The 27920-nt window shown below is 43.0% G+C and overlaps 1 protein-coding gene across 2 annotated transcripts in view; it reads left to right on the top strand.

The window, feature by feature from the left end:
- The first annotated feature begins 9075 nt into the window (after positions 1-9075).
- The window catches only part of znf385c (zinc finger protein 385C), a 312314-nt gene continuing 293469 nt past the window's right edge, over positions 9076-27920 (top strand). Inside the window, exon 1 of one of the 2 annotated variants that reach the window (XM_051918847.1) lies at positions 9076-9249. In XM_051918847.1, the coding sequence (XP_051774807.1) occupies positions 9201-9249 (49 nt within the window). In that variant the 5' untranslated portion in view covers positions 9076-9200. The remainder of the gene's footprint in view (positions 9250-27920) is intronic. The other variant, XM_051918843.1, reaches the window with a different exon arrangement.

Raw genomic sequence — 27920 nt, 5'->3', positions numbered from 1 at the left:
ATACCCTTAATTATTCAACAACGGTCCAAATGGAATGAACCCATCATGCTGCAGAAACACATAATAACCAAAACATTAACAATGGACAGAAAATCGATTCAGTTTCTCGGGAACTGGGCGCAAGCCGCGATGTCGGCACTTATTACTGGAAATAATTATCCTCGAGGCGCTCGTGTTTAACCTCAAATTGGTGCTACCATACATTCTTTTGTCTCCAGTGTGCAGAGTCGGTCAATTCATTGGGGGACATGCGGCAAATGGGGCGCCATTTATGAAAGTTAAGGGGCGCATGCGCCGAACACCAAAACGGAACGGCAGAGTGAGGTCAGTCACGAAATTGCCATCGCATTTATGGTTAAGATTTAAAGTAGAGTGGGAGTATATCTGATTCAAAGGGCGTTTTATGTCTGACGTTGTGGACATCACCTGACCTACGTCATAGGTAATGCAGGCTCATGGAAGGGTCACCGAATTCCGATAATACCAAATGCGTGGTATGGACGCAGTGGAGCGCGCCCCAAATCTTTCTGAGCCCCGAAATCGGCGCTAAAGGGGGCCCGTTTTTGTAACTGACCCCGCGGGCCATCCCAACCCCTGGAGGGCTTTATATGGGCTTAGAGAGGCACTGCCCATGTACAGCCAATGAATACGGACTGCACTGTACACCTGGACTGGATGAGGTCGCCACCGTAGGATTTCGGCCACTGCACATTTCGAAACGAGTCATTAAGTCCATTTTTAGGTTTTTTTTGTTTTCAGTGACACGAGTCGGTCCACTTCCGGATGAAGCAGTGAATGTCGGATGGAAAGACGCCGGCGTGGTGAAGTCATGCCTCTCTTCGGTTTCCATGTACACTTCTTTAAAATCCTTGTGCTTTTAAATGCGCTTTGTGGTTCTTTACTGGGTTGTGTGGTTCCTCGGAGAACTGTTAATAAAGCACCCTTACATTCTGGGAAGGGTTCTTTGTGCTTTTGAAAAAACATCAACCAGGAAACAAAACCTGAAATATTTAATGTGAATACATGCCAGATTTGTAAAAGCTCTGTTTGTGGTGTGCCATCTGTTGGAATGAAAATGACAAAAATTAAAACTACAGTACATGCATTACTAAATATACATTTCAATAGATGGTGTAATGAAAAATGGTTAGCACAGCTTAATAAAAGGATATAAGTGGCGTTGTGTCTGTACTGTATGTCCGTCCGGTTAACAGATTGAGAAAACCTGGATTTAGCTGGTGGTATGCATTAAGAGTACTTTTAAAATCAGAACTCACTAATCTGTAATCATGCATTCATGATTATTTACTCTGTCAGATCTAAATAAATAAAAGGTCTTTCTGGACCCTTCATGTGAATGGGTCTTTCGAGAGCCATTCCATCTCTCTGAAGAACCACTCTGGCACATTCATTAAGAGTGTATTTGGGTCACTGCTGAGCTGCCCAATAGGATTTCAGGGTGGTGACCAAAACTGGACAGAGACCTCTTGAGATACATTTAGGTATTGAAGTGCCCCTGGTTTAGGACATGAGGGGGGCACAGTGGCAGACTTAGGCTTTTGAGGCAATGAAGCTTGAACTGTTCTGGGGTGCCCCTTGGTAAGCAGCAAGGAGGTCTGGGTAACCACTGTTGCTTTCTTCGAGGGAGTTGTTCCTTGATATATCGCCACAATTTTTTTAACACTTAAATACAAATTTAAAAGGTTATTTTGTATTGAATTACATTGTTAATAATGTGTGCATAATATTTATAAACCCCTTCTCACACACGGACACACCCTTTTAAGCAACTTGCACTAAAGTCGTTTCTGAGGCCCCTCCGGGATTAGGAGCCCTGAATCTTAAACTTCATTACTTAGCTTAGACCACCAGGGGCGGATCTGGTAAAGCTGGTCCTGCGAGCGCAGTCACTCCAGAGCTCTTGAAGAACACATCTACCCGGTGCTAAGGGGCTGGTGAGGCTCAGGGTTGAACACTGGGCTTGGGGGTCGCCTACGGACCGGGAGAAAGTGTGCTCGAAGAATTGCCTCCGACCTCGGGTGTCCGGAGTGGAGCAGGGTCCGTGAATGCGCGTTACCACGTGCTTTATATGCGAAGGCTTCAAACGAAAGTCCAGCTAACGGTCACTGTAATAAACGGAGAGTCATCCATCGTTCAGACTTGAACAATACTAAATGGTCCATACTGTATTTCCAACATATTTTGTATGAACGCATCACGGGCAAGGCTTTCTTATCTGAGCTTTAAAGTCGATTTGGGTTTAAGTTAATTTATTTAAGACGTCCATTTTATAAAGTTTGAGGGCAGTTGTAGGCATCGTCTACAATTTTAAAACGTAGCAAGTTGTGCTAACCATTTACCTCTGAGTACACCGATAATTTAAATCCTTATGCAAAGAGCAAATTAACCGAAGCGAGCAGAGTCTACCCTGTAATTTTAAGTTATTGTATCTTTAAGTCCCATTTATGTAATTAGTGCTGCTTAGTGGGTAAAGCTTTGGATTGTCACGTCCTGCTCGCATTCGGTCAATCACAGGGTGACCCCGAGCGCTTCTCCTTACCTGCCAGTGCTCACATTGTTGAAATAATGAAGAGGTAACCTTCTGTATAGCAGCCTGTTTAGCATAAAAGGCGCTACATCAAATCAAATCACACGGTCACAGATTTAACCCACGGTGTAACTCCGAGGGGGTCATATCAGTTGCCAGGGCTCAGATTGTAGAAATTTTACCTGAGAGTATATTAACGCCGCTATATACTATATCACGAATTCAGTCAACCCTATAAACTTTTTGGATGATTCTGCACAAGTCACTTGGCTTGCTAGTGTTCCCATTGTTGAAATGCAGCATTAAATGTGCGGTGTTTATAAAGAACCCTGTTGTTCATGATGAAAGGCGCTATATAATATCCCACGGTTACAGATTTAATCCGCCGTGTAACCCTAAGGGCGTCATTTCACTTGAGGTACTTTAAAAGGCCTGGTACATTAATACTATTAAAGGCGCTATAAAAAGTCCTACTACCGGGAATTCTGTCAGTCCTATTAACTTTATGGCTAATCCTGCCCGAGCCGTTTCACATGCTATAGTGCCCATACTGTTGAAATGCAGAATTAAATATGGGGTGTTTTGTAAAGAACCCTGTCGCGCTGTTCACTTTTGAAAGGCACTATATCGGGGCACATGGTTACAAATTTAATCCTCTGCACAATCCCAAAAGAGTCACGTGGCAGGGCTCAGATTGTAGAAAGGTGTTGAAACAATTTTATGGTTCTGTAAAGTATCTTGAGAACAGCGCTATTGAAGTCCTGCTATCACGAATTCAGCCAGCCCTATTAACTCTTTGGGTGAATCTGCGCAAGTCGTTTCATCCGCAAGCGCTCAGATTGTTGAAATGCAAATTTAAATGTGCGAAGTTTGTAAAAGAACTCTGTCTTACTGTCCATTTTTGAAAGGTGCTACAGTATATCAAATCGCACGGTTACAGATTTAATCCGCGGTGCAAACCCGAGGGAGTCATTTCATTTGAAGGTGCTCAGATGGTGTGTGGAAACAAGTATTCGGGACCGGTGTAGAAGCTTAACGTTGTGAACGGCGCTATATAAAGTCTCACTATCACGAATTCCCTCGGCCCTACAACCTTTGTTAAAATGTATTGGTGCAGTGTTTGTTTAGAACTCTGTCGAGCTATTGATTATGAAAGGCGCTATATCAAATCACACGGTTACAGGTTTAATTCACTAGTGAACCTGAGCGAATCAATTCACTCGCCGGTGCTCCAAATGTAGAAAGGTGAAAAATTATATACAACCATGAATGGCGTACTGTAGTTGCTAAAGCTGCTCCACCATACTTATTCGGCGTGTGACCCTGAGTGAGGCGGTTTACCCGCCGGTATCCTGGGAAACAAACGCATTGAATCTCAGGGCGCTACTAAAATGATTAACTGTGTCACCCTGATCAAGTCACTTCTCTTTAGAGAGTTCGTTATACAGAAAAGGAAATCAGTTTGCGATATACCCGAACAACACTTTAATTGTTCGCAATTAAAAGCCGCTATACAGTACAATGTTTGCGTTGATCATTTGAAAAGTGTATATAATTGGCGCACTTAGTCGATTTACACCTACATTTTCTTATTTCCATAATTGTCATATTTTCTGAATTTGTATCCGCTCAGTTGAGGGGGCAGCGATGAACAGCAATTTGGTTCCTTTTACTGCTTAAGGCAAAGCAGAGCGGAGAGCGCTGCGTCGGTCCACCGCGTTATTAACTCGGGGCTTTAGGCTGCAAATTGCTTTAGAAAAACGGAGAGCCTAAATAATTGAGTTGTCATCGCTCCTTTCTACTTGACACCACTTCAACGTTTCGTGCCCCAAGTAAAACACTCGGGGGCACCGCAGAGAGGAGTGTGCGAGTCTGCGTTTGTGCTCAAGTACAAGGAAAGAACGGGGGGGGGGGTTTAAGGTGCGCCATCCTGCCTTCCTGCGGGGGGACTCGTCACCCGTTTTTAACCTGCGGTCCCATTTGGAGTCCAAACGTCACCCCTCGTTGTCCATAGCAGGTAGTCGCTGGTATTAGACTTCGGGGAGGTGTTTGGGGTCCCACCTCTCGGTGTCCGGAGCGCGCGCCTCTTGAGTAGCACAAATGGCGCCACTTTGTGTATATAGCGCCAACTTTAAAAGAGCGCGCGCGCGCGCGCGCCCGCCCACTTCTTCACCCATGAACGACTCCTAGCGGGTAACGGCACCAACTTAGTATCCACAGAGTTCGACGACCGGGGAAGGGTTGGGGATCCACTTATGTCGCCTAAAGGATTGACCAGAAGAAACGCATCAAGACATCGACAACAAGAAAGCTGAATACACCGGCATGTCATTCTGCAGGGGTAAATTACCGGAAGAAAAACCGTGAATTCGATTTAATTTTCACTACAGGTCAAAAGTTTCAGAACAACTCAGTTTTTCTTCAAATTTTAATTCGTTAAATCCCCTAAAATGGTGAAAAGGTAAGCAGTAAACTGCCAGAGGTTTTAAAAAGTTTAGGTATAGCAAAAACAGGAAAAAGGAAATTTTACAAATGGGCCTTCTTTAGGGAATTACTAATAGATTACAACTTACAGGTGTTCTACAGCATTTCAAGTAAATGAAGCCTTGCAAGATGAAACAATTTGCACAGGTGTCCCAGCTTCTGTTGATTACTTAAACACCCTCTGTCTGTTTTAATGCAGAATTACATACTCCAGTCATTCTTTTTATTTTCTAACACGTTTGTTCAATTAAGGGCCGTGGTGAGCCAATGCCTAATTTAGTAGCATTGACCACCAGGATGGAATCCAACCTGGGTGGGACGCCAATCATTCATTACAGGGCTCAATTTAGGGTCACCATTTAACTATATAGGCACGCAAGAAGGATCGGAGCGAAAAATCCAGACGGATTTAGGCAGTCGTGACCCGGCAGTCATTGGGGGGGGGGGGGGGGTCTCTTTACAGGGTCTGTCTTAAGCACATGTGACCCCAGATCCTCCGGTTATGCGTGATTATCAAAACATTTGAAACGGTTTAATCAGAGAGTATTCTGCGGCTTTGAGATCGCCCGTATTAATCTGTGGGGGCAAAATTAATCTGGAAGTGGATTTTGCCAGGTGGCTATAGCCCAGTGCTAGAGCCATTGTGCCATGTGTGAAGTTATCCTCTTATAAGTAATGGTTCTTTACTGGGTGACGTGGTTCTTGTAGACCAATTTGTTGACCAAGAGCCGTTTCATTCTGGGAAGGTTTGTATGCAGATGAAGTTTGTGTTTTGGATTTTGGAAAGGAATGTGGACAAAACATTTTGAATGTTTAGTAGGCGACACGTCAGATCAAGAAAATCTGAACTCAGCCTGTTTGATTCATTTTTAAGGGGTCTTTTTAAGGAAACCCATTGGTACTTCATAAATCCGTTATCTGGTTATTTATGGAACCTTTCTGGAACCTTCGTGTAGATGCAGGACTGGCTCTACCATCTGGATGAACTACACTGTTGAAAATGAAGGTGCCAGAGTGGCACAGAGCGATGCCATAGGGGAACCATTTTTGGTTTCAAAAAGAACCATCCAGCTGAAGGAGAGGGTGCTGGGCAAGCAGTAGCCTGAAACACAAACTCCGGATTTCTATTTATTTAAAGACCTTCTGTAAAACAAATTTCTCTATGGGGACAAAAAAGGTCCGCCTGTCTGTCTGTGACTGGCTCCATAATCAAATATCAGATTAGTGCGATACCAATGGGGTCGTCTTGTAAAAAAAAAAAAAAACACCTCTTCTTGCATTCCGTGCAGGCTGAGTTATGGTGGTCCTGATCTTGTTGTATTCTTCTAGGTGGCCTACTATGCGTTTATTTTTTATTTTTTTGGTACATATAATAAACTTTCCAAAACTCAAAGAACCAATTTAATTAGCAAAGAACCTTCCCACAATAAAGTGGTTCTTTGTCAAGCAATGGTGCATGAGGAACCAAACAAATAATGGGCCATTGAACTGTTATTTTTAAGCGCGTAGGGAGAAGTCTAGAGTGCAGAAATTTGTGGTGGGCGTTGCATTTTGCAAACAGTGTCAGGCGCCGACCAATAGGAACACTCGAGGGCCATACAGCTGCCTGACTGCGTTGTTTCAGATTATTTTACTCAATCCGCGATTTTAACGTTTAGCGATTTACAAGGTGGTCTTCCACATCTCAGGATGTGCTCCACTCTTTCTCCTTGCACGCACTTTTCTCGCTTCTTTATTTTCTTCATGATAAAGTTAATAGTTTTAGGTTTGTTTTCATGAGCATGCACTTGTTATAAACGAGATAGTGGGAGATACTCGAGGTGTAGAATTTCGATCGCGTGTCTTAACTAAAAGCATAGCATCCGGATTGCATTTCGAACCCACACATTCATACTGTCAAAAGTAAATGCAATGTCCAATCAGCGTCAAGAGACGGGGCAAGGGGGCGTCAACAGTTGGGAGTCGACAAGGCAGGGCATCTACCTTCTCATTGAACCAGGTGGGAGCTGGCGATGTGAAAGTCGATTTCATTCTCCTCCATATTGAAAGGATGAAAACGTTTATCATATCTGGTTATCGTAGGATAAAAATTAAAATCATACCAAAAAACAAAGTTCGGTGATGCTAAGAAAAAGGCATCGCTATATTCAGTATTTAGATAAAAGCACTAACCACCCAAAGCTCGAAATGTAACCACAATGATTAATTTTTCACAAATAAAAATGAAAAACACTCTTAACTATAACGGTAAACCTGTCAGCGAGACCTAAAACGCTGTTTTGATTCAAGACCGCGCATTAATCCATTCGAAGCTGAATGTAATTCAATGGCTAATCAGGGGCAATAGGCGTTCCACTTTTAAACATTTCTGTTTAGTTTCATCAGTGTGGACCGTGGAGTGGTTAACTGAAACGGTGAAAAGTGTGTTTTAGGTCTTGCTGAAACGTTTACTCATATATATTAAGATTTGTTTTCATTTTTACTCATGTTAAATAAATCAGCGTGGTTACATTTTCAAGGCATGGGGCTTTTAGCGGTTTTAACTATATACTGAATGTAGTGAAGCCTTTTATTAGCATCACATATGTTCGTTTCTTCCAAGTTTTTTTATTCGCGCCCTCCAAGCTTTTTGTTATAACCATCTATTCATTTTCCAACCCGCTGAATCCGAACACAGGGTCACGGGGGTCTGCAGGAGCCAACACCTGCCAACACAGGGCGCAAGGCAGGAACCAATCCCGCGCAGGGCGCCAACCCACCGCAGGGGACACACAACCACACACTAGGGCCAATTTAGGATCGCCAATGCACCTAACTGGCATGTCTTTGGACTGTGGGAGGAAACCGGAGCACCCGGAGGAAACCCACACAGACACGGGGAGAACATGCAAACTCCACGCTGGAGGACCCGAGAAACGAACCAGGGTCGTCTCACTGCGAGGCAGCAGCGCTACCACTGTGCTACCCTGTGATAACCAGTTATTAAATATAGAAGAGAATGAACTCAATATTTATGTCGCCATCTTTCCACCTGTTCAATGAAAGGGCAGATTCCCTGCCTGGTCAACTTTCAACTGTTGACGCCCTTTGCCCCGCCTCTTGCCGCTTATTGGTCATTTGATGACATTCAGTTTTGCCATGAGTAATGCACTAAGCGAAATGCAATACCTTTGCTTTGCTTATGATACACGATCTAAGGACATGAATTAAAATGTATTGCGCTTTTAATTTTAAACTGGAGTAGCGAAAAGTAATCAAATTTGATAAATATATATATTTTTTTAATTATGGCACCATAAAACTGTACCAAAATTAAATGAACCACGTGGTTAACACGATGGATTGCATTTAATTTTGCCATGAATTATCTTCCATATCGATATCTGGTACTGATTCCAGTCTAAAGGGGGCAGCAGGACCATTTACAGCTTCACCCAGGGCAGCAGAAATTCTTGAGCCGTCCCTGTCCGTATGATTCATTCCGCGGAACCAAACAACCATTCGCTACCTTGAAGCACTTCGGCCACTTTTTAGTATTTGCTCCATATTTCCAGGCTTGGACGTGTTCGCGTTTTTATGGTGCACATGGTGGCGTCATTCCTGCCCAACTCCCTTTGGACTTGCACCAAAAAATGTGGGATCAGCAATCAGATGTGCCGATAGTAGGCTTGTCGCCGGGAAACGAAGCGTGAATGTTTCAAAATAAAGTATTCATTCTATTATAGGTTTAGAAAAAAGTCACGTCTCCTCGGGCTCAACTGCAAAGTGAAATAGGACTTCAAAAGGATGCCCATAAGCGCATAAAAGACTAATGGAATTCGTTCTTTTTTCACATTAAAAAATCAAAAAGCCTATTAAAACCTTTTTAAAATTCTAACCAAAAGCCAATCATTTCCATTTAAATGTTGATAAATGTAATTCTGTGCGCGCTCACAGAAGCGTATCCTTCCCCTCCATTACGCATCGCTAACTACCTGCCGCTGGCAGTGTGAGCGGCGGCTGGTCTGCTACCGTACACAAGTCGTTATTTTAACGGAGGCTATGGGAAAGTAGGCGGCGTGCCTGCGCGCGAGCCCGCTGCGTGGCGCTGCGCGACCCCGTCGGGGTGCCAGGAGCGAGGACGGGCAGTGCTGAGGCTTTTCAGTTGAGAGCGGGCGCTCAGCGAGTAATGTTGGAAACTGCCGAACGGGAATACGCTGGGCAACGAAACGGGGCAGGTAAGGCTTGATTGCATTCACCGTAACCGTCGTCTAATGTTAAGACCGCCTGTCTCTTCGCGGTGCCCGTAACACTGTTTGATTGGGAGAGCGGCTGTTGAAGCTTGTCGTCTCTGTCAGAGCAACTGTGACACCAGCCAGCGACCAAGTCTTTATTTTAATACGAGCCTTTGAATGTCAAGCGTAGAAAAAAAGATTCCCGTGGTGCTGGGAGGAAAATGAATGTCTTCGCTCCTTGTAAAATCGCTTTGATTGCCAGCTGAGGATGAAGTATGTGTTGGCGTTGGATGGATTGAGTCTTGCTATTCGTTTGGGATAAAATTCACCTTCCGTGCTTGGAGCTGTCATCCGCGTGACAGTCAGGTGAGGATGGGTGCAAGTCGCGGAGGTGACACGTTCAGAAAAACGAGAAAGAAAGCAACAAAAACAAAGTTCCTACTGTCAATGATTAAGGCGGTGCCAGTAAGCCGGTATGGTATACCGTTAGTCGCGAAGAGCAGGTTGTGCAGACTTTCTATTAGCTCCTCAAATTGCTGCTCCATAATCCTTGCATTCCCGCACATGTGAATGGGATTGAGGAGCGCGACAAGGGAGGCTGTGGTCCTGGGAATAAACAGCTCGACGCGTGGCAGAGAAGAACATAGCGGTCTCGCGCAGCATTAAAATGTCATTCCAGCCGCGACATACAATGGATGTCACACATTCAGAATCGACGGACAAGGCATGGTTCGAATCGTTTGGGGTTGAAATGTGTAGCCAGATGGCAGCCTTACAACTTTTTTGTACATTTTTGTTTTTTAAAAACCTTGGAGGCTTTGGGCCAAAGAAGGGTGGGATTATCCCAACAGCATCAACGCGCAGCATTTGACTGACAGACTGGCACAGAAAGAAGTGAACCCCGACATCACCGTGCGGACATCATGCGCACCTTTCCTTAGTTTCATTTTTATTTTTTGGGTGGTGGGCACCTCAGCCCCTTCCTTCTCATTCCTCCCGAAATAACCTTCCTGGAGACAATCCTGATTGGCTCGCCTTATTTTCAAGTCTTACACTATACCGCACTATATGGAGAGAAGCCCACGTTGTGTTATGATTTGGAGAACTTCTAATTAAATGCGTCAGCGCGGCTCGGAAACCTCAAAAACTAGGCGGGCAGCGCAAAACGGGGTTATTTTTAGATGGCAAATCTGTCTCCTTGCTTACAAAAAGATCACTTGTCTGCTCTGCAGAGGGCTGCGTTAAGCGAGTTCGGCTAGACAGCAGTGGAACTGTTTTGAGCAGAAAGTCCCTCCATCCACCCCCCCATATTAAACGGACTAGCAAACGACCCTCTCTGACTGTATATTTGATTGCGTTTCCATTTTCAAAAAAAAAAAAAGTGTCCTGTTTGAAACGGTCCCCTTTAATTCGCACAGCGCGTTCTTCTCGTGCCCTGCGGCTTTTGCTTGTCTGTCGTCTTTTTTGTTTTCTGTTAATTCGCCTCGCTCTGCTATTATTTGCAATTATGTGACACGTAACGTTTTGTTTACAAGAATAACGCCGGTGTGAAGCGCATGTACGCTCTCCTGGAATGGCACTTTACTGGTTTGTGCAGGGAACCATTACTTTCTGGGATGGACCGTTTGCACATGAAATTATTAAAAAGTTGCTAACGTGGACAAAAGAGAAATCTTGAATGTCTAGTAGGTGACCTGCAGGACACCCACGACGGAGAGAAAGCCTGTGGGACTGTGCAAGAGACCTTTTAAAATCTCCAACCTATTGGTACTTCATTAATGTTATCTCTTCATGGTTATTTTTGTAATCTGTTCTGGATCTAAATAAAATGGTCTGTCTGGACCCTAATTGTATTGGGCACCAAGAATAGTTCCCCTATGGCATCGCTCTGCACAACCACTTTGGCACCTCATTTTTAAGATGGTGTTTGTCCAGAGTAATTCATCTCGCACAAAATTTGCAAATGCCAAATATAGTCCTATAGTCTGAAGTCCATGGGCTTCCAGACAGTTTAGATGGCCTTTTCTTCATTTACCTTGTCTTTATTTGTCTTGCATTGCATTACGTTTACTTCTATGCCAAGAAATGCTGCCTGCGCTCTTAAAAATAACCGTTCACTAATGGCACTTTAATGGGTTGTGTGGTTCCTCGTAGATCCATTGCTTGAGAAGAAGAACCGTTTCATTCTGGGAGGAGTTCTCTGCCTACCAAGTTGGTTCCTTTTGGGCTTTAACAAATTCTGCTTTGTCCCCATAAAGTGAACTTTTTCAATGTGGTATAGCAGGTAGCAGCCCCTGGAGGGCCGCAGGTTTTTGTTATTAACCAGCCACTATTGATAATGCAACACATGTCATTTACCTTAATTTTAATTGACTTGCTTTTCAAACTCGGGACCCTTGGTGTTTTTTTATTTATTTTTCTTAATCCTCACTCAAACTGGGCATCAAACTAGAAGTGGGAGTTCAGAGTGTCATGTGGATGGGTGCAGAGTAGGCTCAAATGCAGGAGGCAGAGGCTTATTGTGTCAGAATTGGATGATGATAAAAGTGGTGTCCAATGGTGCTCTCCCAGTATACACTAGTAGTGCTACCTGCCTAAGATGGATTGGAATCTAAATAATTAAGTTACTTTTGCAGTGCAACATTCCAATTGATAATGGATTTTATAATGCATGTAATAATAAAATGCATTATGTTTCTTTCCAACAGATGGCGCATCACAAAAATTTGTAGTAAGAAAATGCATTACTGCCAATGTTTGTTGGGAATGACAAAAAATCAATGCATATGTCTCTATTATTTGGTGCAGGATTCGTAAAAGCAGTATTAATGATTGTAATGTGCCATCTAAATTTCCCCTTGGGATTAATAAAGTATCTATCTCTAGGAATAATAAACACAATGCATATGTCTGTTATATAGGATTTGTAAAAACGAAGTTAATATTGAAACCCAAGTAATCAATGTGGACCTCAGCATTAACATTTGCAGTGCACCATGCAATGCACAAGACTGTTATATTACATATTGTAGGACATTTATAAAAGCACTGTGAATGTTTGTGATGTGCTATCTGTTGGAATGACTGACAATGCATTTTATTTCTGCTTGTATTATAAAAATCTATACATTGGAATGTGGCACTACATATGCTATGCATATGTCTGTGCTATATGCCATTTGCTGCGGTGGGTTGGCACCCTGCCCAGGATTGGTTCCTGCCTTGTGCCCTGTGTTGGCTGGGATTGGCTCCAGCAGACCCCCGTGACCCTGTTTTCGGATTCAGCGGGTTGGAAAATGGATGGATGGATGGATATATGCCATTTGTTAAAGTCACCGTCTCAATCCACTGGACTAATTCACTTCATCATTTTAAACACTTCAGTCAGGTCTACACTTAAACTGTAAAGGCTCAGCTCTTTAAATCTTTCTTTATAACTCATCCCCTGTAGCCCTGAATCAGCCCGATTGTTCTTCTCTGGACTTTTTCTAGCACTGCTATGTCCGTTTTGTAACCTGGAGACCCAAACTGCACACAGGACTCCAGATGAGGCCTCACCAGCGTGTTAAAAAGCTGGAGCAGAACCTCCTGTGACAAACCCGGAACGCGAACTCGCTTCACATGGCGGCAGGTCCGCCTGGCAGTCCGCACTTCTGGATGAGACTGGCCGAAAAATGGAGAAATGCAGACATAATAAAGGGTTTAGAAAATGAATGGAAACACAACGTACTTCAAGATGATTTCTTATCGGATTATTCGCTCTTTTTTTGGTTTTTATTTTTCGTATACTAAACTGACTTGATCAGAAACATCTGAATGTTAGAAGATTCGCCGACCTTCCGGGCTTCAGAGGAGCAGCAAAACCCATTATCCAAAAAAAGAAGACAGATGTCCTTAAGGGGGAGATCTGAATTATGCTGGAGCCCAAGGGAGTAATACTGCGCACTAATAGAGCCATTTGTACCAAATTAGCCTTATTACGCTGTTTTCCTTTCTAAACTAATGCAGTGATTGAAAGGAATCAATCAGTCGGAATGCGCTTCACAGGAATGGTGCACCGTCAGCACTTGGGCTCGGTAACTCCCATCACCACAGTAATAATAATAACGCAGTATACACTCTGTATATGTGAAAATACTCACTCTGTGAACCAATAATAATAATAAATACTAAGGGTATAGTGCTGTCCCAGACCCACACCTGCACTTTTTAAACCAATGAAAGCACACATTTCACTTGTTTTTAAATTCATTCTCTGTGTTGTATAGATTAAAATATATGGGTCTGTCTGTCTGTTATACAGTGTCTTCTCCCTCTCTCTGTCTGTCTGTCTGCCTCTCTATTATACAGTGCCTTTCCTTTGTTATATAGTGACTTTCATGTCTATCTTATGCCTTTCGTATGGTATAGATGGATGGCATCACTTTGAATGACCACATTGGCACCTTTCATATTTGAGTGTGGGGTTCCTTTATACCAACAGCAATGTACCTTTAATAATGCCTCACTTTGACTGCGATTTGCTCTTTTCATTTTATACCAAGTCAAAAGCTTTTAAAAATTTTTTTCCTTCGTTTTAGTCAATCAGGTGTGCAGTTGTCAGGGGTTTGTTGCTTGTCATAGTACAACCCCAATTCCAATGAATTTGGGACGTTGTGTAAAACGTAAAATAAAAACGGAATACAATGATTTGCAAATCCTTTTCAACCTATATTCAGTTGAATACACTACGAAGACAAGATATCGAATGTTCAAACTGATAAATTTTATTGTTGTTTTGCAAATCTTCACTCATTTTGAATTTGATGCCTGCAACACGTTCCAAAAAAGCTGGGACAGCGGCATGTTTACCACTGTGTTATATCACCTTTCCTTTTTAACAACACTCAATAAGCGTTTGGGAACTGAGGACGCTAATTGTTGAAGCTGTGTAGGTGGAATTCTTTCCCATTCTTGCTTGATGTACCACTTCAGTTGCTCAACAGTCCGGGGTCTCCGTTGTCATATTTTGCGCTTCATAATCCATCCATCCATCCATTATCCAACCCGCTGAAACCGAACACAGGGTCACGGGGGTCTGCCGGAGCCAATCCCAGCCAACACAGGGCACAAAGCAGGAACCAATCCTGGGCAGGGTGCCAACCCACCGCAGGACACACACAAACACACCAAGCACACACTAGGGCCAATTTAGAATCGCCAGTCCACCTAACCTGCATGTCTTTGGACTGTGGGAGGAAACCCACGCAGACACGGGGAGAACATGCAAACTCCACGCAGGGAGGACCCGGGAAGCGAACCCAGGTCCCCAGGTCTCCTAACTGTGAGGCAGCAGCACTACCCACTGCGCCACCGTGCCGCCCACACTTCATAATGCGCCACATATTTTCAATGGGAGACCGGTCTGGACTGCAGGCAGGCCAGTCTAGTACCAGAGCCGGCCCTAGACAATTTCGGGCCCAAAGCAAACTGATACCGAGGACCCCGTAACGGGCCCGACCCCTGCAGCTAGGGGATCCGGGGCAGAGCAACCGGCCGTCAAGCGATTTCCTGCATTCTGAGCTGCAGAAATGTGTTTTTCCCGCCATCTACAACCATCACATTTTGACGATTGGAGCCGTGGAGGCGGCAACAGGCACGCAGGCCTGAGTGAAGCGTAATGAAGATTGGAGTGCCGAGTGGAGATGTCCACGTGGAGTAATTAGGTGATGGAATACGTTGCCCGTGAATTATATATATAAAAAAAATTAGTAATAGAGGTTGGAGTGAAGGAGTCTGTTGCTCCATTGGGCCCTCCGCTGCAGCGTCGCGCATCACAGGAAAGAAAAAAAAAAAACCTTGGACGCAGTGGGCCCGAAGCGGTCGCTTCGCCCTAAGGCCAGCTCTGCTAGTACCCGCACTTTTTTTACTACGAAGCCACGCTGTTGTAACACATGCAGAATGTGGCTTCTCATTGTCCTGCTGAAATAAGCAGGGACGTCCCTGAAACAGACGTCGCTTGGATTGCAGCATATGTTGCTCCAAAACCTGTATGTACCTTTCAGCATTATTGGTGCCTTCACAGATGTGCAATGTACCCATGCCATGGGCACTAACACACCCCCCTACCATCACAGATGCTGGCTTTTGAACTTTGCGCTGATAACAATCCGGATGGTCCTTTTCCTCTTTGGCCCGGAGGACACGACGTCCAAGATTTCCAAAAACAATTTGAAATGTGGACTTGTCAGACCACAGCACACTTTGCGTTAGTCCATCTCAGATGAGCTCGGGCCCAGAGAAGCCGGCGGCGTTTCTGGGTGTTGTTGATATATGGCTTTCGCTTTGCATGGTAGAGTTTTAACTTGCACTTGTAGATGTAGTGACGAACTGTGTTAACTGACAATGGTTTTCTGAAGTATTCCTGAGCCCACATGGTAATATCCTTTATAGAATGATGTTGGTTTTTAATGCAGTGACGCCTGAGGGATCGAAGGTCACGGGCATCCAGTGTTGGTATTTGGCCTTGCCGCTTACGTGCAGAGATTTCTCCAGATTCTCTGAATCTTTTGATGATATTATGGACAGTAGATGATGAAATCCTTAGATTCCTTGCAATTGTACGTTGAGAAACGTTGTTCTTAAACTGCTGGACTATTTGTCCACGCAGTTGTTCACAAAGTGGTGAACCTCGCCCCATCCCTGCTTGTGAATGACTGGGTATAAAAGGAGCATCCCCAAAAGGCTCAGTCATGACAAACACCTGTTTCCAATTAATCTGTTCACCTGTGGAATGTTCAAAACAGGTGTTTTTTGAACATTCCTCAACTTTCCCAGTCTTTTGCTGCCCCTGTCCCAGCTTTTTTGGAATGTGTTGCAGGCATCAAATTCAAAATGAGTGAAGATTTGCAAAACAACAATAAAGTTTATCAGTTTGAACATTCGATATCTTGTCTTCGTAGTGTATTCAAGTGAATATAGGTTGAAAGGGATTTGCAGATCATTGTATTCTGTTTTTATTTATGTTTTACACAACATCCCAACTTCATTGGAATTGGGGTTGTATAATATTATTGAACATCTGCATTAAACTAAATTTCTTCCTGTGGAGAAATAAAGTGCGATCTATATAGCAGCTCTGTACTGAAATAAGTGGGTCCAGCAAAAAGGGCGTGTGTGTGTAGAAATGAATACTAATGATAGCATGGCATCTAACAAATAGATACTTTATTAATCCCAAGGGGAAATTCACATACTCCAGCAGCACCTTACTGATACAAAAACAATATTAAATTAAAGATTGATGATAATGCAGGTAAAACCGGACAATAATTTTTATATAATGTTCAACATTCTATCTTCTTGACTCGGTTCTGAACTCAATTTTACTTGTTGCATTATCACTCTCTCCTTCCTATAGTCTCATTATCTATCTATTATAGAGTGCATTTCATATCTCTCTCTCTCGCTATTATATAGTGCCTTTCATATCTGTCTAGCTTTCTAGCAGTCATTCTTAAACTTTTTCTTCTCATGGCCCAATTTTGCCTTTTGTGTGTCTTGCAACCTGCAGTCACTGCGGAGCATTATTCATGGGATCCAGCCCCCTGTGAAATTGTTGCCGATTGACCCGACCATCTGGATTTGGGGGCTGGGCTGGGTTGGGTTTTGAGGGCCTTTCCCTTTTGGACAATTGCCGATGTTGTTGTGAGGGGAATTGTTGTTTTCCCCCTTACAAGCTGTGATCCACCGCAAGGCATCATGCAAACCATTTGTGACCCTTTTGAATTCAATACTATTAATAAAAAAATTTTATCTATATAGCGCCTTTCCCATGCTCAAGGCAATTCACAATTCCGAGCAACCCTTGTACAGGCATTGCGTGACCCATCGTTTTAGAAACACTATTATAAGGTGTCCTATTTATCTCTATCATATAGTGCCTTATTTGTCTGTCTGTCTGTCTAACTGGTTGATAACTACACACACACACACACACCCCTATAGAAGGGGAGTGGGAGTCTTAAAGCTGTCAACATATTGCGAGTGTTGCTGCAGTGCCGTAATTCCGAAAGGGAGCCAGTGCTTTCTGAGGCCACTAGGGGGAGCCATTAATGCTTTCCGAGCGGGTTTGTGACCCCAGCCCGGGGTGTTTTAGAGTTTTTTTTTTTTTTTTTTTCTCCTCATTTCTGTTATTTGGAAGCTGAAATAAACTCATTTGGATTTTTTTAAATCTCCGTGCGCTCGCCTGTTTCTCTGCACTTTTCACATGATATTTTTGGACTGCAGCGTTGTGTTTAGTTTGACCTGTGCTGTTATCTGAAGCATATTGTATTGGCTAAGAAGTGTAAAAGCAACTGTCAAAATAAACTGAAGGCCGCTTTGTGTGCACAAGTAGTGGATTCAGGAAGTGTTTGGGTGCCTTCACTTGTTCCACATTTTGTTCTGTTGCAGCCTGGTACTTAAATCATTTAAGTTTTCTTCATCGGGCCACCCTCCGTTTCTCTGAATGACCGTGCAAAGAGGATTCTAGAAATGTTTTGTACTCGGAGGCTTGGCATTGGTTCAGCTGCATCCCGTTGCATTGGTCGTCATTGCGATGTCTGGAGAACCCATGGGGTGGGCAGTTCAGATAACTGGACTGATTAGGAAAACAACTGGACTGGTGAACGAGGCTGAAGGAACGGCCTGCGGAGCTCAGAGACGGGTTTGTGTCGAGGCACACATCTGGGGAAGGCTCCGGCCTCACTGCGCCCCAGGAGCGCAGCAGCGTCCACACTTCTTAAATGAAGGAGGTTTGGATCGACCGTCACTCTTCCTAGAGCTGAACACACCACGTGGAGGAGAAGGCCCTGGGTGAGAACGATGTGCAAGAAGCTGGGGTCACCCTGGCTGAGCTATGGAGGGCTGGTGTGGAGAAACTTCTAGAAGGACAAACAGCTCTGCAGCACTCCACTGACATGGGCTTTATGACCCAATGGCCAAACAAAAGCTTCTCCTCATTAAAAAATAAAAAAGGGAGCCCACCTGGAATTTGGGGGGAAAAAAAACACCTGTAGGACTCCCAGCGCTACACTACCCCCTAACATGATGGTGAAAACAAGATTTGAGAAATATTTACAAATTTCTTAAAATTTTGTCATTCCAACAGATGGTGCATCACAAACATTAACACTACTTTTTACAAATCTCATACCAAATGGCACAAAGCAGGGACGTATGCATTGCATTTGTCATTCCAACAGATGGTTTTGCTTATTTCATTGTGTTTACTAGCTGTGCTGCCCGTCTTAGACCTGTTGAAATCAACATAGACCTCAGCATTCGTGTTTATCTATTGGAATGTTTTTTTGTAATGCATTTAGTAATAAAATACATTGCATTTCTCATTCCAACAAATGTTGTATCACAAACATTAACACTGCTTTTATTAATCCCGTACCAAATGGCATATAACAGAGACCTGTATTGCATTTGTTAATCCAACAGATGTTTTTGTTGCTCATTTCTTTATGTATTTACTAGCTCTTCTACCCATCTAAAATGTGTAAAAATCCAAATAATCAATATAGATCTCAGCATTAATGTTTGCAGTGGGCCAACTATTGGAATGTTTGTGATGTATGTAGTAATTTATCACATTTTGTCATTTCAATAGATGACACATTCAAAAAATATTTATAGCATCCGATTGCTTTACTATAAATGTTTGTGATGCACCATTTGTTGGAATGACAAATGCAATGCAGGCAGTATGTCTGTGTTATACCATTTGGTTGAGATTTGCTGTGTTGACTTTTGTGATGTGCCCTCTGTTGGAATGACACATGCAATGCCATTTATTACTACAAATATTTGTGTTGCACCATCTGTTGGAATGAGAGACACAGTGACCATCAATATATTCTGGTAATGGCGTTGATGGCTGGTAGTGTGATGGGTCCTGGAATTTTCCAGTATTGTGCCACTTTGACATCCTTGCTGCATTCGTCTAAATATCAAAGCAGCCTGTATGTTATATCTGAGGTTGGATAAATTTGTGAGAATCGCTTACAATTTGCTTCTTGTTGCTCTTCTGGTCGGCTATGATTCTTGTTTCACCCTTCTTCTGATTCCTAGTTTTTAATCCTTGCGTGTCTCTGGTTTAAGGCATCCTCCTAGTCTTTTACAAAAAAAAAAAAAATATATATATATATATAATATACGCACGCCTAAACTGTCTTTTAGGCAGAACACAACCACTACAAAGCACCCACCTTACCCACAACACCCAGAGCCATTTTATAATGCATGCATATGCAGGCGGGCTTGGCCACTCTGCTTCATTAGACCCGCTTGCTGAGGGTCACCAATGAGTAAATCGTGGCTATGTGGGGAAAAAATGAGTCTCCTTTTTACCATAAGTATTCCAATACCCATTAAAAGTGGCCTAAATGGCACCAGGCAGCAAGGTACCTTCTGCATGCACCTATCGGGGACCGATCTGCACAAGAAGGAAGTCCATTGGTGTCCGATGGCTCCTGGGACAGTCCTGTCTTCAGGAGATGCCCTCGCCAACTTGTCCAGGGTGAATCCTCTTCAGTTTTTGTGGCCATACGCGTCTCAACTTTAGCCTCGCAGTTCCCTATGTCGGCCCTCTTGTTTAGTCTTGCTGAGGCTGCACTGCAGGCCTCACTCTTCTTTCTTCCTACCGGATCTTTATTTTTTTTATTCCCTGTCTGCATTACTCATTATCATGAATGACATAAATTGCTTCACGATCATGTTTTGCCTTGTGAAAGGTGCTATATAAAATAAATATTGATCAAAGCATAATGTATTTTGCCGCACACTCAAAGAAGCAGCCTGTAATGTATTGTAAATGCATTTGCTTTATCCCATGGATAAACGGCAAACGCAGCATGTGCAACATTTTAAACAATCAATATCAAACCCATCGAGTCTGCCTCTACCGTGTATTTCACACAGCTCCCTTCCCAAGGCTTGCCATGCTATGTTATCCCCAAACTACAACAGCAAACACCATGTTAAGTATTGTGCCTGTCCTGACCAGCAGTATGAGGTTTGACCCCAACTGACAACCCTATTTGTCATTGGCTCCTGCTTTGTACCCAAGGCTGCTTTGATGATACATTGGAATTAGAGGATGGGTGAATATTACCCAGGAGGGATCAGAATGATGATAATCGGTGGGGCAGGGAGAGGATTCCCACCCCCCCCCCCCCCCCCGACATTATGCATCGTCTCCTTAAGATTTGTTGAGCACAAGTGAACTCCTTGCATTTGAGTTAACTTATGTGGGTAGCATTACATTGAGAGTGGCTTTTCGAAGCAAAATTTAGAAATTATTTCTAAATATCTCATAAAAGGTAAGAATCACGCTGCTGTGCTTTTCTAAATGTAGAATAAGAGAAGCAAAAAAAAGTACTGGCTAATTAAATGAGATCAGTGCTATCAGTTGCTGTCACGGATTATAAATCTGACTGGAACAAAAACGTACAGCCACTGTGGGTCTCCAGGGCCGAGTTTGAAAACCTCTACTCTAGAGAAATGTGCATGAAAAGCCCAGGACATCAGCAGTTAGAGATCCTTAAACCAGTCTGTCTGGCAATCGCAATCATGTTAACGGTCACAACCACGGAAATCCCGTCGATGTGAACATGAACTGACGCACCTGACTTGGACCCGTGTGATTTAATGCATCACGCAGCTGCCACCTGATTAGATAATTGCATGGGTACATAGGTGTTGATTTGCTCACTAACTTTCTATTCTGTGCAGGTTGGCATTGAACGTTGAGGCGTTTTCACACTCGCAGTCAGGGAGGATGTTTCGTAATTTTGTTTCAAATTCCAGTTAATTGGGTTGTGTTTCATACTGAAAACTTTCAAGCGAACCAGAAGTATCAATAGACGTCCCGCGGGCTTTTTTCTTTGGGATGAAAATTTCATTTTTTTTCCCCCGCGGGACAAAATATCATGGAGGGTTGAGAACAGTTGTGTTTGCGTACTGACACATTTTCCATAATTGTTAACTGGAAGACTATTTGAAAATTATGCGCTGAAGGACACCTTTTGAAAAAGCCGTGGGTACAACAGAGGACAAGCTCTGATGAGGGCACACGCTGAGGCTCATCACGCAGTTTTCCATGCTGTTTTGCGTTAACCCTCCGGTAGTCACAATATGAACATAACCGCTAAATAGTTTCAATCTCAAACCACAAGTGGACTGACTTACTCGTGTTTTTGTTAAAAATGTTCTTTATTTCGGAATGCTTGATTAACATTGAGTAACATGGAAAAGCTGGTGCGCACATTGAGGGGACGCCCTACCTGGGCGCATCACTTTAGTGGTGTAAGATTTAGGACGTTTGACTGTTGGTCTCACAGGACACTATTGTTTGTTTCCCAACGCCTCCTTAGGGGTTTGATCGAGCCGATCACAAGTAAATGTATCTTTATTTTAAACAATGTCTGCGGCTGTCTGATCGCGCGTGCGCGGCACTGAGACTGCAATTGTGCGAGTTGCTTTATATACAAATTGTTACATTTGTACCTGTGTGCATGTTTATTTACCTTTTAATTACTTTTAATGCTCCATTGTAGTTCTTAACTAATTGTGCCATAACTTAGATACCACAATTACCGACGGCAGACCCTCAGCGTGACTACTACGACAGCACACACAATATAGCGCCTAATGCACATAGTATTTCATATAGGATGACATTTATAAATCAGGCGAACCGCTCCAGGGTTCGTTTAGCTTACTTTTTGTAATCCAATGCAGGATCAATATGAACTTCTTAATGTGGGACGATCCAAAATGAAGGTAGCAGAATGGGTCTTCAGAGGTATGCCATAGGGCAGTGTTTCCCAACTTCGGTCCTGGGGGCATACTGTGGCTGCAGGTTTTTGTTCCAACCAGCATCTGTTTTTAATTGGACGCCTGGGCTAATTAAATGAACTGTTATTTCCCAAGTTCTGTGTTTTGGGAACAATATACAAATTACAAAACTAAGTTTGGTAAAATATATAATATTGCATTCTTAGTCTGAGTCTCGACGACCTGAATTGTGTGGGTGGTTACCTACCAGGTAATGCTTGTGGTTGGTCTGCCATTCGGCAAACATCCGCCACTGTGCTCTTTCAGTTGTGAGAAGCAGATCATGGAATGTTGCATAGTTTACTGTCAAATAATGCTATATATACAGTACTGTGCAAAAGTTTTAGGCAGGTGTGAAAAAATGCTGTAAACAAAGAATGCTTTCAGAAATATAAATGATTGTTGTTTTCAATTTACAAAATGCAAAGTGAGCGAACAGAAGAAAAATCAAAATCAAATCAATATTTGGTGTTCCTACCTTTTACCTTCAAACCAGCATCAATTCTTATAGGTACAAAGTCAGGGATTTTGTAGGATTCTAGTCAGGTGTCTGATCAACCAATTCTACCAAACAGGTGCTAATGATCATCAATGTCACACGTAGGTTGAAACACAGTCATTAACTGAAACAGAAACAGCTGTGTAGGAGGCTTAAAACTGGGTGAGGAACAGCCAAACTCTGCTACCAAGGTGAGGTTGTAGAAGACAGTTTCATGTCATGGCAAGATTGAGCACAGCAACAAGACACAAGGTAGTTCTACTGCATCAGCAAGGTCTCTCCTAGACAAAGATTTCAAAGCAGACTGGGGTTTCAAGATGTGCTGTTCAAGCTCTTTTGAAGAAGCACAAAGAAACGGGCAACAGTGAGGATCGTAGACGCAGTGGTCGGCCAAGGAAACTTAGTGCAGCAGATGAAAGACACATCAAGCTTATTAACCTTCGAAATCGGAAGATGTCCAGCAGTGCCATCAGCTCAGAACTGTCAGAAACCAGTGGGACCCAGGTACACCCATCTACTGTCAGGAGAAGTCTGGCCAGAAGTGATCTTCATGGAAGAGTTGCAGCCAAAAAGCCATACCTCCGACGTGGAAACAAGGCCAAGTGACTCAAGTATGCATGAAAACATAGGAACTGGGGTGCAGAAAAATGGCAGCAGGTGCTCTGGACTGACGAGTCAAAATTTGAAATATTTGGCTGTAGCAGAAGGCAGTTTGTTCGTTGAAGGGCTGGAGAGAGGTACAATAATGAGTGTCTGCAGGCAACAGTGAAGCATGGTGGAGGTTCCTTGAATGTTTGGGGCTGCATTTCTGCAAATGGAGTTGGAGATTTGGTCAGGATTAATGGTGTTCTCAATGCTGAGAAATACGGGCAGATACTTCTATATCATGCAATACCATCAGGGAGGCGTATGATTGGCCCCAAATTTATTCTGCAGCAGGACAACGACTTCAGCGTAAAGAAGAACAAGAAGTCCTGGAAGTGATGGTATGGCCCCCACAGAGCCCTGATCTCAACATCATCGAGTGTGTCTGGGATTACATGAAGAGACAGAAGGATGTGAGGAAGCCGACATCCACAGAAGATCTGTGGTTAGTTCTCCAAGATGTTTGGAACAACCTACCAGCCGAGTTCCTTCAAAAACTGCAAGTGTAAAAAGAAGAATTGATGCGGTTTTGAAGGCAAAGGGTGGTCACACCAAATATTGATTTGATTTAGATTTCTCTTTTGTTCATTCACTGCATTTTGTTGATTGATGAAAATAAATGATTAACACTTCCATTTTTGAAAGCATTCTTTGTTTACAGCATTTTTTCACACCTGCCTAAAACTTTGCACAGTACTGTGTATGTGTGTGTGTGTATATAATATAAAATACCTAGCAGTTATATGAAAATAAAGTATTTTTTTTTTGTAACTATTTTCATCTCAATTTTCATTCTACTTTTCTAGGTGTTCTAATTGTTTAATTAATCAATTATTTACTAATTAGTGGGTCTGATGCTAAGTACTTGCAGCCTTTGATTATTCCGTGGTGTTTGCCAGCGTGTCTGCTCTGCTCATTTTTATTATCATTAAGCTGCAATGAAGGGGGAAAAACTGCACAGAGTAAGGGCAAAATATAATGAAATCAACAAAAGTGTTAAGTAGTTTAATCTATAGGAAAAGCAGAAATATTTCTAAATGTCTTATAAATGTAAAAATCATGCTGCTGTACTTTTCTGAATGTAGAATAAAAGAAAAATCATTCCAGCTAATTAAATGAGATGAGTGTTATCAGACGTTCACTGATTAGGAATCGGGTTGGAACAAAAAACCTGCAGCCACAGTGGGACCCCAGGACTGAGGTTCGGAAAACACTGCCATAGAGGAACCATTTTTTTGGCTTCAAAAAGACCCATGTGAAGGATCCAGCAAGAACTTTTATTTTTTTTTTAATCTATAACCGGCTCCATACAGTGAATAGCCAGATGGTAACAGATTTGTGAAATAGCAGTGTTCCTGGTTTAAAAAGGACTCTAATTGCATAACACACAGGCTCAGTTCAGGCGCTCTTAATCTGTGTCCTGCAGCCTACCATACATTCAATTTATTTTTTTGTCTACATGTTAGGATCATTCCCCCCCCCAAAGTCAAGGAACCAGCTTCATATGTAGAGAACCCTTCCCAGAATAAAATGCTTTCTTGTCAAGAAGTGGTTCAATCAGCAGCCACACAGCCCATTAAAGAACCATTAATTTTTAAGAGTCTGGCTGCTTACAATGAAGAAAAAAGGAAACTAAAGGAAACAAATGCGACAATTGTAGTGAACTACAGACCATCCTTGGTGTCACCCATTCCATGTCACCCATCACAACATCACATTGCGGTGATCAAACGCCTTTAAGTCGTCTGAGTATTTGAGTTGCTTCAACGCTGTGGAAGGAAGATGGGAAAGAACGTGATCAAGAGCTACAGCCTCTGAGGTTTTAAACGAACAGTGATGTTGGAGAAGGCAATCCTGGTAAATTATTTATAAAGTTGAGTCCATGTTGTTTATCAGTGGAAAACCAAGTGGGCCCACAGTACTTTAAAAAATTTCAATAGGTGAGAGTACAGCAGTGATGGCTGGCAATCATTTCTGGCAAGTCTTTAACACCTGTTAATAGAAGAGCACATCATCACAATCATGGAAGATTTACACCTTTCTGCTTTACAGTGCATCCGGAAAGTATTCCCAGCGCATCACTTTTTCCACACTTTATGTTACAGCCTTAATCCAAAATGGATTCAATTCATTTTTTTCCTCAGAATTCTACACACAACACCCCATAATGACAACGTGAAAAAAGCTTACTTGAGGTTTTTGCAAATTTATTAAAAATAAAAAAACTGAGAAATCCCATGTACATAAGTATTCACAGCCTTTGCTCAATACTTTGTCGATGTCCCTTTGACAGCAATTCCAGCCTCAAGTCTTTTTGAATATGATGCCACAAGCTTGGCACACCTATCCTTGGCCAGTTTGGCCCATTCCTCTTTGCAGCACCTCTCAAGCTCCATCAGGTTGGATGGGAAGCGTCGGTGCACAGCCATTTTAAGATCTCTCCAGAGATGTTCAATCAGATTCAAGTCTGGGCTCCGGCTGGGCCACTCAAGGACATTCACAGAGTTGTCCTGAAGCCACTCCTTTGATATCTTGGCTGTGTGCTTAGGGTCATTGTCCTGCTGAAAGATGAACCGTCGCCCCAGTATGAGGTCAAGAGCGCTCTGGAGCAGGTTTTCATCCAGGATGTCTCTGTACATTGCTGCAGTCATCTTTTCCTTTATCCTGACTAGTCTCCCAGTCCCTGCCGCTGAAAAACATCCCCACAGCATGATGCTGCCACCACCATGCTTCACTGTAGGGATGGTATTGGCCTGGTGATGAGCGGTGCCTGGTTTCCTTGGGACGCCTGGCATTCACACCAAAGGGTTCAATCTTTGTCTCATCAGACCAGAGAATTTTCTTTTCCATGGTCTGAGAGTCCTTCAGGTGCCTTTTGGCAAACTCCAGGTGGGCTGCCATGTGCCTTTTACTAAGGAGTGGCTTCTGTCTGGCCACTCTACCATACAGGCCTGATTGGTGGATTGCTGCAGAGATGCTTATCCTTCTGGAAGGTTCTCCTCTCTCCACAGAGGACCTCTGGAGCTCTGACAGAGTGACCATCGGGTTCTTGGTCACCTCCCTGACTAAGGCCCTTCTCCCCCGATCACTCAGTTTAGATGGCCGGCCAGCTCTAGGAAGAGTCCTGGTGGTTTTGAACTTCTTCCACTTACGGATGATGGAGGCCACTGTGCCCATTGGGACCATCAAAGCAGCAGAAATTTTTCTGTAACCTTCCCCAGATTTGTGCCTCGAGACAATCCTGTCTCAGAGGTCTACAGACAATTCCTTTGACGTCATGCTTGGTTTGTGCTCTGACATGAACTGTCAACTGTGGGACCTTACAGTATATAGACAGGTGTGTGCCTTTCCAAATCAGGTCCAGTCAACTGAATTTACCACAGGTGGACTCCAATGAAGCTGCAGAAACATCTCAAGGATGATCAGGGGAAACAGGATGCACCTGAGCTCAATTTGGAGCTTCATGGCAAAGGCTGTGAATACTTATGTACATGTGCTTTCTCAATTTTTTTTATTTTTAATAAATTTGCAAAAATCTCAAACTTTTTTCATGTTGTCATTAGGGGGTGTTGTGTGTAGAATTCTGAGGAAAAAAATTAATCCATTTTGGAATAAGGCTGTGATATAACAAAATGTGGAAAAAGTGACGCGCTGTGAATACTTTCTGGATGCACTGTATGTCAATCCTCTTATTAAGCTCATAAGGTACTTTGCTCCAGCATATCCGTGGTGCGGACCACTAGGTAACCAGATATTTGCAGCTGGACTAATGATGCCTTCAGCAAACTAAATTCCGTTCAAAGCCGATGCCTGATAGACGCAGCATTGTAAGCTGCAAGCCTGTGCCCAGTACATGTCCATGAGGATCGTGTTGAGAAACTTGCCATCTTTGCCTATTAGTCTACACATGTTCTCTTAAGTTTGTGCATTTAACAAAGCACCCTGGCAGACTTAAAGGTAGATGTGAACTCATGTGGCCTGCAGGGGGCGCACCAGCTTCCCAAACCCGACACAGACGGACGCAAGGCACAAGTTTTGCAACACACATGGCTTTTATTTGGCTGTGGGAAATTTATTCCTAAACAGTTCCCACCCAAGGACAATCCACAAGCATAATAATACAATGCAGCAGGCAACAATGCCATTTCTTAGTCTCTCTTTGCCTCTTTGGCCAGTACCTGAAGTACTTGGTGTCCACAACCAGCAATTCTCAACAGTACAGGAATCGACGCAATTTGTACATCAATGGAGTTGGAATCGAGGAGTCTGTGAAAGCGTAGCCTCCCTAAGCCGCCTATCTGAACTCCTTATTTTAAATACGCGATATTGTAAAGTATCATTTTAAAAAGTGTTTTTTTAATACTCCACTAAGGTAAATAATTATATTATCACTACTATTTATGACAAATAACTCATTGTAACCAGTATATTTAATAAATAAAATGTGAGATCTTTTTGATTTAAAAAAAAAAAAAAAAAGTTTAAAAATAGTCAAACAGCTCACGAGAATATTCCGCCATGCAGTCGTTTTGTGACTTGTTAAATTCTTGATGTTTGGAGCTCGACTGTGTCCGGGCAGCTTGTGGTCGGCTGGATGTCCAGCGCTAGTGTGTAAAATTCGCGCCTTACACTTGCCGGAGTGCCAGCTGAGCTGAAATCCTCGTCT

This window comes from Erpetoichthys calabaricus, chromosome 14 (genome assembly GCF_900747795.2).
Source record: "Erpetoichthys calabaricus chromosome 14, fErpCal1.3, whole genome shotgun sequence".
In the NCBI taxonomy this organism is placed as follows: Eukaryota; Metazoa; Chordata; class Cladistia; order Polypteriformes; family Polypteridae; genus Erpetoichthys; species Erpetoichthys calabaricus.
This window is presented reverse-complemented; position numbering and strand designations above follow the sequence as displayed.